Raw genomic sequence first — 12316 nt, 5'->3', positions numbered from 1 at the left:
CAAGATACACTTACCAATAATAGAAGCACATTTTGGGTGATTTTCAGTGGATGGAGGACAAGTTGGACAAAGAGAATGCCAGGGGCATCCAGTGGTTAACTGGCACCTTGGTTAGGTCAGTGGAGACCATTTTTGTGCCACGTGTCATTTCCTGTCTAGTTGGTGTCTCTAGCGCAGAGGCCCTTGCTCGTTTATTTTTACAGTTTCCTTTTTCTCCATTTTTACTAGCTGCTTTTCCCCTGTCGGGAGGGGCAGGTGGGTTTTAAGGGTGGGGTGGGTTCTGGGGGAGGGGTGGGGGGGGGGCAGAACTGGCCCTGTGTATGGCCCATAGACCCCACCTCCCCACTCCTCAACACACTTGCTCACAATGGGGGCTCTGTAACACAGCTCCCAACCTACCACCCCCCACACCCCAAAACAGGAAACCAGGATCTGCCGAGCTCTTGTTTTTCTACTAATTTCCTGCTTTCCTGCCCCTTCCACAGATTATTTGCTTTATTTTCTTGTTCTGGTTCCTGTCAGATTGGATCCCTAATCTATTTTTTGCCCGAGTGCATCTGGAAAGTGGAAACCAGTTTGTTCAGTGGTTGTCCAAGCTGTAGCCCTGAAGACCATACTGTATTGCTCCAGGAAAAGTAAAGGTACTTTGTCTAACACAATAATGATGTCAGGTGAAACCCAACGTTCCTTTGAGTGGTAAGAAATCTCACACCACCATCTGCCATCACTGTATCGGCTCATAGGAATATGGCTTCCAGCTCCCCTCATCTCATGACAGAAATCTAAACTCTGGATTCAACTGCACGCTCGTTAGAAGAGGGATATACAGAAATAGTAATATACACTTTCTATGTGAAGTGTAACATTTCTTAGGTTGATTATATGTTTCTTTAGACTGTTGCAATGAGAGCGGGAGATTATTCTGCCAAGGAAAACTCTGGAACCGTGGACTGTTATTGACTACGGCTCTGGCTTTGGAACAGACCAGAGAAGGGGGCGATGCCCGTTTTGGCTTCTGGCTTGATTACATGTGAGGTGCATGAGATTGAGCAAACGTAATGTTCAAAAACAATACACCTCAATTACATACACTGGGATCTAGACAAACAGGTCATGACAATAACAGGCCAATAGTCATTCGTCTTTCTCTCAATACATACACACTTGTCAAAATACTCAAAGTATTCTTTGCAGGCTGTAGTCTGTAGAATAATTCAAACAGAAGGATACAAAGTACCTCATAAAACCTCATGAAATATGAAAAAATACAGCAAAGCAATAAAATTGGTTCGAAATGTAGACCGAAATAAAGACAGCTGTACGCCCACGTTGCAGCACTTACAATGAGCTAATAGACAGTAGTTTGGGAATACTTTATTCCAGGCTGAAAGTGAGCCAACTCTGCCTAAGAGAAGCATCTGGAAAAGAATGCCTTTCATACAAGCTATCAATGGAAAGAGAGACTGTCGCAGGCAATGGGCAAACATTGGACTACTACAGCATGTAGGCTATAGTGAGAACAGGGGGTGGGACAGAGAGAGACAGCAAGCTAGGTAGAGGGGAGATGTAGCAAGGAAAGCAGAAAACGGATGTGGGGGGAGGTGAGCATAAAGCCCCAGCTCTTCATAGCGAAAAAATGCCACTGACACGATATCAAGTTTGCCAAAATGTTGCGCACGAGAGAAACACTGGTATACACGAAAGCGTTCAGTTTTGGTAATGGGCTCTTGAGAAGACTTGCTCGCCGTTTCAATAAACCCCCAGAGCCACGACTGAGTTAAGCTCACAATACAAACACTCCCCGTTCCTTCAGTTTATCTCAAAGACACATCTGGAGTCTATCAACTCCAACAGTACCCCCCCGTACACACACACACACACACACACACACACACGCACTGTTCTGTTTCCATTCTCAAGCACGCTTAACCCCTTCCTCACCCACTCCACCCATTATGTTCTGCACTCTCATTAGGTGACCGTTTCTTAACTGGGGCCACTCAATGGCGTGTGCAGGAAAACACACCAACACAAATGTTCATTTGTTTGGCATTTGGCGGGGTAGAAATGAGAGTCTTCTGTACAAGTGTGTAGACTTCACAGATGTCCAGAGCCTCTATTTCAGGATAGCTTTTAGTAGTAGAGTAGAGAGTAGGCCAGTAGAATTTTAACCTTGTTCTGAGACTGGTCTAGACAGAAGGGCTCCTAACCATGTCCACACACTTACCACTGCATTTACATGGCATAGTAATGCCCACCTCTGCTTTATTTCCACTTCCATCAATGTAATTCGCTTAGTCTCTGTGGAAATAATGTTCATCTCCCACCCTAGGAAAACAACCTCAACTTTATATAAAGGTAAGAGTCTTTCTTTCTTTCTCTTTTTCTCTCTCTCTCTCTCTCTCTCTCTCTCTCTCTCTCTCTCTCTCTCTCTCTCTCTCTCTCTCTCTCTCTCTCTCTCTCTCTCTCTCTTTTCCTTTCTCCCTCTCTCCCTCCAGCGACCATCATACCATCTTTAGCCATCTCGGCTCCACTTCCCCTGTGTCAGATGGTAAAGTTGTTTAAGTTGGCCTAGTTCCTAACCCCAACTGCTCAGAATGGCAGAGGCAATTTCAAGGTCTGTTTCAGCAAGACTCAGGCAAAACTACAGAATGTCTTTCTATTACAGATACCATCAAGACAAATGCGAATGAATGAGGCTCAGTATGCAGTTGGACAGTAACAGCTATTTCCATATATCTATGATATGAATAGCAAGAGATATAAATAGGAATATTTTTTATTTTCTTCTTCTAATATGGGCAGTGAGCTTGTGTTTTTCATTAAATCACTCTACATCTGCATAATTCTCATGCCCTTTCTGATTCATTGGTTGCAGGTTTCAGCACAAACATCCCTGAATTCTTGTCCCTTTACCAACATAAATCACAAACAAGTGTGTATTTCCTGCTCTTGAATGAAGTAGCTTTAACAAAACAGGAAGTGTTTAAAAATGGTCTGGAACTCGGCACGGAATTCACTGTACATACTGTACATACCATCATCTTACCCCCAGAAAAGTTGAAAAACACACATACACATACTGCAGACATCATGTCAGGTTCTCTCATTGACAATGTCTATCAGGCTGCCAACACCTCTTGCCAGTCAGGACCACAGAAACCTATAGCTCCTCCTTTCTAAACCTGTCCAGAGCAATACCCCTAGTGCTCCCTCGTCCATCACCTTCAGTGCCCTCTGCTCTTGCTCTCTCCTCCCTGGCTCACTCTCTCTGTCTGTCTTTCTCCATTGGGCGAACAGGCCGGGTAATGAGGGCCCCTTGTGCCCTGCCTGTCCTGTGTCCCATGGTGCAGTGGGGCCCAGTTGGACAAGAGCCAGAGTGCCTGAGCCCCTCATTCTGCTCATTATTCTCATTACCTCGCCTCAAATCAGTGCAGGACAGGCTGCTGGGATCTGTCCACAACTCATAAAGGTCCCGGCTCATTAGTGGGCCGGCCTCGTTAGGGCCTGACTGCGTCAGCTCCCATCAGAAAGGGTGTGCACAGAGGTGGAGGTACCCAAATAGGTGCACATGTACAGTATATGGCAGACTTCATGTGTGAGTGTGCGTGCATGTGTGCACGTGCGTGCACATGTCTCAGGGTGTGTGTGCGTGAGTGTGATGGGTGTCATGCATGAGGGTGAGGGGTGTACACAAATCTGTTTAATGAGGAGAGCTTGATGGTACAAACGACCATTTGGCAACAAAGCTAACTCCGTTGGACTCCAGGTATGATTCCACTGGTGCTCCATCCCTATAGTTGGAACAACATGATCAATGCCAAGATCCCAGTGTAGCTGTTGGAGGGCATGCCTTAGAAAAAAAGAGCTACAAAAACACAGTAGTCCAGTAAAAGAGGGCAAAACAAACAAGGCTAAATTGCTCCTCTGCACTTGGGTGGTTTGGCAGGTTATGAAGGCAATAGTGCCTTTGAGGAGGCTTGCCCCAATGAAAGGGCTAACTGTGTGGATCAGTCCACTGTCTGGGCCTGAGCCTGGAGCACGGTGGCCTGGCTGCCCCTGAGCTAGCTGTGTTCTCACACTAACAACTCTAGATCACACTCTATTCAACTCTACACACATCTGGGGCCCGTTTCACGAAACTTGGATTAGAGATTAAATCGGGATTTAACAGATATCCTGGTTTAATATATCCTGGATCAGCAATTAACCAGTTTCATGAAAACTGGTTAATCTTGCCAGATTAATTTGGCCAGTTAACCTGGATATGTTGAGGCTTGATTCGGTTTCATGAAAGCAATGCCACATTAGTTCCCATGGAAAATGCTTTGGACTTAACCTGCTCCGGTCCAGGCTAACAGCCAGGTTTAACCTAATCCTGATGTCTTTACTGTTCATTAAGCAGTCAATCTGATCACAAACCAATGCTTTTTTCCACACTTATTCAATTATGGGTTTATGTTGCCTTATTTTTATCGGTCTGCATTAAGGACTAATTTAAGCACTATATAAAATCAAAGAACCAAAATATATAGGCTGCACAACATCATGACAGCTTGTGAGCTTGTAGATCAGCTACTTTTGGTGAATGTTCCCCAGAATAGGTTTGCGGTCGTGCAAGTGGTTAAGAAGAATTATTATATTATATTATATTATATATATATATATATATATATATATATATATATTTTTTTTTTTTTTTTTTTTTTTTTGTAAAAGTGAAAACCACTAAATATTATCATTACTCATTGTTTTACAACATATATATAACCATTGTAACGTTTCACCCACTATTGAACCCATGACCCACAGTTCACCAGTCTGGCCCCTGTCTGGACAACAACCCCCTTCCCCAAAGGTAGGTATGGCCAAATATCACAATGCGACAATATCATTATGCTTACAATTTTAAGAATTCTGTTTTAAGTTAATAGTAGTGGTAAAATGTAAACTATATTTTTGGGGTAGTTAATCATTCAGTCTATCCACTATTGAGAGTATGTTCTCTCTTTAATTACAGCAGCAGTATTTATTATAGAAGCTTAAGTCCTTGTATCAGTAAGTCTATTCAGCCAGGCTTTATGATCCTGGTTCGCTAAATCCACCCATTCTAAGCCTCGCTTGGCTTTAGTGGAACGGAATAAACCATATACAGAACAGGATTTAACAAACCTGGTTTTGCCTTAAATCCTGGATTAGTTAATCCAAATTTTGTGAAATAGGCCCCTGGTCTGTCTGTTTGTTTGTTTGTGCGTCTGTGCGTGTGTGCGTGCATGTGGGTGTTGCACAGGCGGCTACTAGTCTCTATAGTAGCCGCCTGTTTAAAACGTCTCTCCAATGGACATTAGGCAGAGAGGACTGAGGATGTCCATAATAGGACACAAGCAAGCATATACACACTGAGATATGCGCTGAAGCTGCAACCCAAATGGAGTGTCCGACAGTGAGAGTGTCTATTGGAGTCAGTAAAGGAGACTTTGTTTATCCTCGTCACGAAGGGGAGGGGCTGCAGTGTAATTCCCTGATGTGTGTTTACTCAGCCCTAGTGGGCTGGCCTTTGATTACAGCACTGACCACATAATATGAGTAACTGTTCACCACCGCTCCAAATGACAAGCACATGTAGACAACGCACTGGAAACAATGAGCAGACCTGAACCGTTGACCATGCAGCCTTTGGAGACAAAACAACGCAAGAGAACATTTTGCAGTGGACACAGAGCCCACAACAATATTAGGTAAACAAACTAACAAAGAAAACAAATTCTGACATCTTCGGCACAACTCGTCCTATACATCCCCTTGGCTTTCATTCGGTTAGAGGGCTATAAAACACATCAACCCACCCATCATTACGCTGATGAATTTCAATGTGGCGTATTTCCCATCAGACGGCAATGTTCCCAATGAGCTCAGAGGTAATTTTAAGCTGTGAGGGGCTCAATTAAAGAGTGGTGAAGTCAGGATGAGTGAGCAGACCTCCACTGCACTGTGTCAGAGGGCCAGTCGAGGTTGGAGCAGAGGAGTGAAATGAGGCCTGCGTGATTTACAATACGCCCTTCTTACACCACCAGACACCCACCCATGGCTCCACACCGTATGCCTAGTGTGTGTTGGTGTGTTTATGTTTGTGTGGCTGTGTGGCTGTGTGTGTGTGTGTGTGTGTGTGTGTGTGTGTGTGTGTGTGTGTGTGTGTGTGTGTGTGTGCGCGTGCATTTGTGTATATAGAGCCCATTAGCTGGCACCAACATGTTGACGGCCTCTCTTTGCTGGATTGAACCCAAGAACACTATTCAGTCAAAGGTCAAATGCCACAAATAATCCCCTCCTGACCCCCAAATAAACACAAAAAAACAAGTGAACAACTTTGGACGTGTGTGCGTGTGTGTGTTTGTTCTTTCATCTATGCCTGTATATATATATATATATCCCTCTACACTCCCTGGACTGACCGGGAGGCATCCTTTGGTTAGACATAGCATTGGTTGGTGAGGGATGAGTGAAGACGACCGGATTAAGGTTGGTGAGGGGTGCGTTAAGGGTTGGGAGAGGGTTAAGGTTAGGTTTAGGTGTGCTGCCCCGTGGGAGGTTAGGGTTAGGGTTCGTTCGTTTGTTCGTGCACAGGGCTACACAGGCAATTTGGACATCAGCCAAGACGTGGATGTGGATTTGGACCATTGGATGCTTGACTGCAACGTCAAGCATCCATCCAGGGTGAGGGTTTGAGATAGGTTGTAGGACTGATGACTGGTCTAACCAATGACTAGTCTAAACTAAGTACTGCACCTCATACTATCTTCACTGCATGAGGAGTCCAAGCCGCTTCTTTTCACCTGACAGGGGGGAGTTTCCCTGGTTGGACGTAGCGTGTGGAAGGAACACGTTATTCCAACCAGTACCTTTCTCCTCCATCAGGTGCCCCGACTGGCCAGGGGGAGGCACTTTAGAAACCAGGATTATTGCAAGAATATATCTCCACACAGAACGGCCATTTCGCCATCCCCAACTGGGGTATTGATTGATTGATTGATTGAAGTAGGCTATTTATTAACAGTTTGGAGAATTACAGTACATTTCAAGCACCACTCAATACAAAAACTGTTAACTGTGGACGACACCATAAAGCATTACACTTGTTTACAATAGGGTCCACCCTTTCCAATTCATCAGAACATTTAGAGACGTACAAAAAAAGGATTTCGATTTTACGGGGTCCAGGTTTCGAATTGCAGCCGTCCGTAGGTGTCCTTTGAGAGTGTATGGTCACTGATGACACGGAGGAGAGAACACGACCCCAGCGGGAATCGAACCCAGGACCTTCTAGCTGTGAGGCGACAGCACTATATATATATATTATTATTTTTTCTTTCTTTCCTTTTTTAAAGAAATGTTTTAGTATTTTCTGGCTTTATTAATGGGACACAGTGAAGATACACAGGAAACAGGGAGAAAGAAATGGGGAGTGACACGCAGGAAAGGTCGTCGGGATCAGGGATCATTAGAGCCGATGTGGTTTGCGCCTAGACCGCTAGGCCAGGGTGGCGCCCGCCCATGTACATTTTGAGGTCAGGTGTTGGGGGCTCTATTCTCAATCTCTGCCAGTTCTTTATCATGGGCCTCCAATATGTCTCCGCCCCTCCCCCCTGCTGATTTTACCACTGTTCCAGGTACAAGGGCCGGTTAGTGAGTAAGCTCAGGTTACCTGACCTGCTAACCCCATGGCACTCCAGGGAGCCTTGTCTGCACTTACAAAAACAAGCAATATCAGCTCATTTTACATCAAACAAACACTTCAAGCTATAAGTCTGCTGAGGCTATTTTATACTTTTAGTAAAATATCTACATCAAAGATTATGATAAAGCATAAAGGAAAATTGCAAAGCCATCTCTGCTCAAGGGCAGCAATAACGTTTGTGGATGGTGAGAACCTGGCCTTGAAAATATTTCCCCCTACTTCTTCGCACATGGCAGACATAAAAACAGCAATTTCAGCAACGTCCTCCTTTTGTCTGAACTAGTATGTCTGCCGAAAGCTCCAGTAGGTAGGCACTAACAAGCTAACAACTGTGGCAAATTACCATATTTTTCTTTCTTCAACCATTTTTGAGAAGCTTGTTAACTTCATGGGTGGCAGGCAGGCAGCTCTACGTGGCATGTGGAACTAATATGTTTTTTTAAGCGTAACCCATCCCCCTCCTTAAAAAAACCAACAACAAAAACGCATGATTCCCAGACTGTCATCTACAGTATGCTGACTACAAACGCTGCTCCATGTTTATCGTTGGCTACCAGGAAGTGTTCTTTTATGTATAGCCTATAGTGTAAAGACAACAGACCGTCAATCAGTAATCTTTTGAATTTAGTTATACCACTGAATCATGAAACATTAAATTACGATACTACACCCGTCAGGAAAGTCTCTTTAACCCATAAGACCTGAGGCCGACTCTACAGATACATAAAAAAAAAACCTATAAGTTGCTACTTGCTACATAACATGAGTAGCCTGACAATTTTCATTTCGTTTCACTTCATTATTCAGACTGAAAGCGCTCCCCACGGGAGGGCTTTCAGTCTTCTGGGATGGGCGTTGTCAAAGCGGCAGTCTTCGGCGATTGGTTCATACCAACCAATCAGAATAGTAGGAAAGCAGATGACGTTGTCAATCATGTGGCTATGGCTAACCCGGTTGCTAACCAAACAAACACAGCCAACGAGGGCTAATAGCATGTAAACAAAAGCGCTAAAATATGTTGGATGATGATGTTTATAAAACCTGCCGTTTCTGTAAAGAAACTATTTATCATAAGTCGATTTAATAGCCAGATTGATATGGTCGAGAGTTACCGCAGTGGGGGCAGCCATGTTTGTTGTTTGACCCTGTTGAGTGACGGGGCTGATGGCCAATCAGTTTCTGCGATCTGACTTTCGATCGAGACTGGCAGCGTCACCAGACCTGAATTGCCAGGGCATATTCTTTTAATGGTAGCGATTCGGGGCTGGATCCAGGCAAACATGAGTGGTGCTGATTTGTTTATTGTTTGTGAATGATGCTATGTTCCATCTACGGTTCTGCCCTCATCACTATAGTTCCTGTTGTCATCTACCCTGACCCACTCTGAACACTGCAGTCCCACTGTCTCCCTTCACTAATGGTCCACAAAGTTCCCCTCTCTGAAAACATGTTTTGCAAGATTCAACCTTCTACTCGTCTCTCCCTATAGCCAGTCTGCTCAGGGAATGTAACAACATTATACATTATAGATAGGGAGATGAACATTAACGACCTGTTCTGTTCTAATATAAAGACTACAAATGCCAAAACATCCCACTTCCTGGTCCTTCAGGAAGTAACATCATCTCTCTCTCGAAGAACTTATCTACTGTAAACTTCTCGCCAGGGGGAAGGTTCTCTCCCCATGGCAACGGGTACTCTCATAACTAGCCTATATTATAAATAGTACATCCATTTTGTGAAACGTAGAGAAAACATCTTCTGAACGGCTGTATGTAGACTTCATCCTTTTCTCCGATTATACGACCTGACTTAAAACTCTCACCCTGCCTGGACTTCAATTATTGCTTCGTCTCCAATTATTATATGGGTATTTATCTAAAACATTTTGAAGTATTTACTATGAGTATAAGGTATTTTCTATTTTAATCTACAATTTAAGGTATTGGTTGTTCTATTTAATGATTTTGCTAAAAAGGTATTCATAATGGTTAACTTTAAACAGTAAAGTTAAAGGAAATACATGTATTTGATATAAAGGCTTTGAATGCCTGGTATTTGGTTTTAGTGTTTCTACTCTAATTACTTAAAATTGGTTTACCAACTATTAATACATTTTGGCTTGAACGCCTGGTCTTTCATATGTTATCGATATTTTCATAAATGGGAGATAAACATGTTTTTACACCTGTCAGGTGCTCAAATTAATTCATGTCAAAATTATGTATTTGGCCACCGAACCCCATCTCAAAATATTTTGTTCCAGGGACCCCCAGAAGCAAAGATTTGAGTTGATTTCACTTTTCCTGTGACACTCCTAACAGCCAACAATATTGTCTGACATTATTGTCTGGCTTTCCTTATATTATAATCACCTTTCCAATATTGTTGTCCCTTAATCCGTTTCAGGAAAACCAAACCTTGTGTTATTTTGTATTTCTTTACTACCCTACGTCACTTATTTGATTATTTTAAAACGGCTAGTACTGACCATCATCACGTCTTTCTATTATTTGTGCTAAACGAGCGAGCAATCATATGGCTCGATGATTACATGAAACATTTAAAACATTAAAAAACGATATGCTATTCAGCAAATAGACTGCCCGGTCTATTGAGAAAGTATGCAGGCCGATCGATGGACTTCTGTTGACTTGTTAGCCCTAGATATGTCTGTGATCTTACATCATGTATTCCATATTATACACAGCAATAGATCGGTCCTATTCACGCATGGTTAGCAGAATGGCAGATATTCTAAAACTATTAACGCCGGGTAAACTGAGAATATTCATCTGATATTCAAACATGTATTCACCAAAACCAACTTACTGTATTTGTCTGTGCTCGTGCTTTGGACAAGTGTCGCATGCGTGCCACACACACACGCGTGCCACACACACACGCGTGCCACACACACACGCGTGCCACACACACACGCGTGCCACACACACACACACACACACACACTAGGATATTCTCAGCCCAGCTGATGCTCCCACTGCCACCCATGTGAATTGTGATTTTTTTTTTAAGGGACCATGCCCGAAGGGACTTCTCCTTCTTTCACCAAAAATAGCAGTTCTGGCTGAACCGTGCAGTCGGTGTTCGCAAAACTTGGCAATATGGTAGAGGGCCATGCCAAACGGTGAGGACACGAAGCCCCCGACCATTGGCCAAAGGGTGGCACTATAGCACTCAATTGAAAATGCAAACTTTCAACAGGCATAGCTCATGAACCGTTTGACCACCGGTAATACAACTTCGATACACACTGCGTCTCCTCATGCCGAACACTTCTCGTGTTCTGACTTTTGAACTCTGACCTTTAGTTCTCCCACCATTTTGAATGATATGAAAAACTATTCAAATCGATCACCTCTTGGAATCTTTACACAAAACTTGCTACACATGAACTTTGGACCAATATCTAAAAACTGGTGTCTAATTCTTTTTTTAAGTTTAAAAATGAAGCTTTTATTAGCCAATGAAAATTGCAGTTTTATGAAAATTCTTCTTCTGCCCCTTATACATACATGCAGAGTCACATGTTTATGAAACTTTACAGTATGGTCATGCCAAATAGCTGAAACCAGTCTTACTCCAATTGGCAATATAACAATCGTTTGAAAATGAAACCAATTTGAACAGGCATAACTAATGCCTCATTTGGTCAAAAGCCATGGCACTTGTTTCCACATGTGCCTTGACTCATGGGGAATCTGTCACTTTGACCTAAACTCTGCCCTCAGATTTTACTTTAAAACAATAGAAAGATACCGAAACCCCTGAACTCTACAAAGTATTGGCAAACAGGATTGTTATGAGAGGCAACTATTTAGGCAACTCTGTTGACGGGTAACAGATGTATGATTATTGTGGGCTGCTTTGGCTGCTGTAGCTGGGAGCATGATCCATCTCTGCATTGCCCCCAAAACTGTCCATTATAGAAACAAAATAAAATAGCCACTAGTGCACTACACTTCAGAAGTAAAGGAGATGATCCTCGTGAGGAGGGATGTACTGCGTCAGTTACATGCAAAGCTGCCAACTCACATGTCCTCCCAGATATCACCTTATCTTGTCCTGTGGACTGGGGTTTCCCTGATACTGATGGATTGTGATGTAATTATACAACCTGTTCCACATAACTCTGGGATAGTGGGATAGTCATTCTAAAGTGTTCTGGCCTCCCTGTTGGAAGGCTGCCCATGGGATAGATGAGCACAGAGATGCTTAGATCTCACTGATACCATTCGTGTCTTTCTCTACAGGTGCTATATGGAGCCAAGTGAAATAAACATCCACAGGGATGCCAAGGGTATAACACTGTCAAACTATTAACATTATATTTCACTGCCTACAGAAGAAACATTATAAAGATTGAGAAGGAGAAGTTTTACTCACAGTTTATCCAGAGCAAAAAGTCCAATGAAGGATCCATTTTGTAGAACTCGTATTTTGTTGTGGCTCAGTATTCTGTAAAAATCAGAAACCAGTAAATCATTAGAGAAACTCCACCAGGTTTGAAATTAACGATATATTATATTGGTATTTCAAGCATTTGGCTGCTGCTCTCCT

The 12316-nt window shown here is 43.1% G+C and overlaps 1 protein-coding gene across 1 annotated transcript in view; it reads right to left on the bottom strand.

Annotated features, from left to right (window-relative positions):
• The window catches only part of adgra2 (adhesion G protein-coupled receptor A2), a 50886-nt gene that overhangs the window by 17897 nt on the left and 20673 nt on the right, over positions 1-12316 (bottom strand). Inside the window, exon 2 of the mRNA XM_080765069.1 lies at positions 12143-12214. Within this exon, the coding sequence (XP_080621195.1) occupies positions 12143-12214 (72 nt within the window). The remainder of the gene's footprint in view (positions 1-12142; positions 12215-12316) is intronic.

The sequence above is a fragment of the Protomyctophum bolini genome (assembly GCF_963924005.1).
Source record: "Protomyctophum bolini genome assembly, chromosome: 6".
NCBI lineage: Eukaryota > Metazoa > Chordata > Actinopteri > Myctophiformes > Myctophidae > Protomyctophum > Protomyctophum bolini.
The sequence above is the reverse complement of the archived record's forward strand: the minus strand, read 5'-3'. Positions and strand labels throughout refer to the sequence as shown.